General features: G+C 62.4%; 1 protein-coding gene across 1 annotated transcript in view; it reads right to left on the bottom strand.

The window, feature by feature from the left end:
* LOC102761721 (ribose-5-phosphate isomerase-like) overlaps nt 1–802 on the bottom strand; it is a 33,971-nt gene extending 33,169 nt beyond the window's left edge. Inside the window, 3 exon segments of the mRNA XM_015570199.1 lie at nt 484–500; nt 503–613; nt 616–802. Coding sequence (XP_015425685.1) covers nt 484–500; nt 503–613; nt 616–763 — 276 coding nt within the window. The 5' untranslated portion in view covers nt 764–802.
* Nucleotides 803–1,145: the final 343 nt, after the last annotated feature.

Below are 1,145 nucleotides of genomic sequence, written 5' to 3' on the forward strand. Positions count from 1 at the left end.
GCCGGCTTCCCTGGGAAGAGAAGACCTCTCAGCAGCCCGGAACTCGTCAGTTTCCCTTTGTTGGTAAGGAAACTTCGGGGGCGGGCGCGCTGAGCTAAAACCGGCTTGGAGTCAAATGTCAAGACAATTTTCAAGCCAGTTCTCCGCCGGCTTCCCTGGGAAGAGAAGACCTCTCAGCAGCCCGGAACTCGTCAGTTTCCCTTTGTTGGTAAGGAAACCAGAGAGCAAGTCTCTTCCAGCCCCACTCAACATCAGACACCACCCAGGCTCCGCTTTGCAAACCTGTTGTCGGGTCACACACATAAAGAGTCTTTGGGAAGCTCGCCCCCAGGAGACCCCACATCAAAACGGCCTTTAAGGAGCAGGGAAGTAACCCCGGGAAATGCGCGCCCGCTCCCCGCTCACGCAGCCCACGCCCTTCCAGGAACAAGGGCGCCCCAGCGGAGCCCACCAGGAGCCCAGCCCGCGGCCCGAGCCGCTCACCCTCACGTGATTCTCCCCCGCGCGTGGCCCGCAAGCTTCTTGGCCTCCTCGGCCTTGGACATCTTGGAGAGGGCTGGGAAGGCACTATTGGCTCCCCTGACGATGGGGCTGGTTTGGCCCGTGGCGCCGGTCCAGAAAGAGCGCACCCCAGCGGCTGCACGTGGGAGCCCGGCACACCCCACCTGTTCCCGCCTCCTCCAGAGACCGCGCCCCCGGCCCGTCCGGGCAGCGGGGCCAGGACCCGCCCGTAGAGGGTGCTGAAGGGCCCAGGGCGCTGCATCCCGATGCTTAGCTCCAGCCTCAGCCACGGTCCCGCCCCAGGTTCTTCCGGAAGTCTAGTCGTCACGCGCACGAAGCGCACCCGCGCGGAGCTTCCTGGGAAATGTAGTTCTGTGGCCTTCGAAGTCCTGAGCCGCGCCTCAGCCTGGACTCCCAGCCCCACAATGCTCGTCCGAGGGCACGCAAATCCCAGCTACCGGTTTAGGCGCATTGGCCAGTGTGGCGGGAATAGTTGGGAGAACCGTAGAGGATTTTGTGTCTTCTTGTATTTCTGAGGAGGGGGTGTTCTGCCTAACCTGTTGTTTTTCCCAGCAGTGACAGCGTGGCCGTGGACGAGACCTTAGGGCAGGGAGTCGCTCTTATGGAGACGTTCGCTTGGAAGT

This window comes from Myotis davidii, unplaced genomic scaffold (assembly GCF_000327345.1).
Source record: "Myotis davidii unplaced genomic scaffold, ASM32734v1 scaffold1167, whole genome shotgun sequence".
Classification (NCBI taxonomy): Eukaryota; Metazoa; Chordata; class Mammalia; order Chiroptera; family Vespertilionidae; genus Myotis; species Myotis davidii.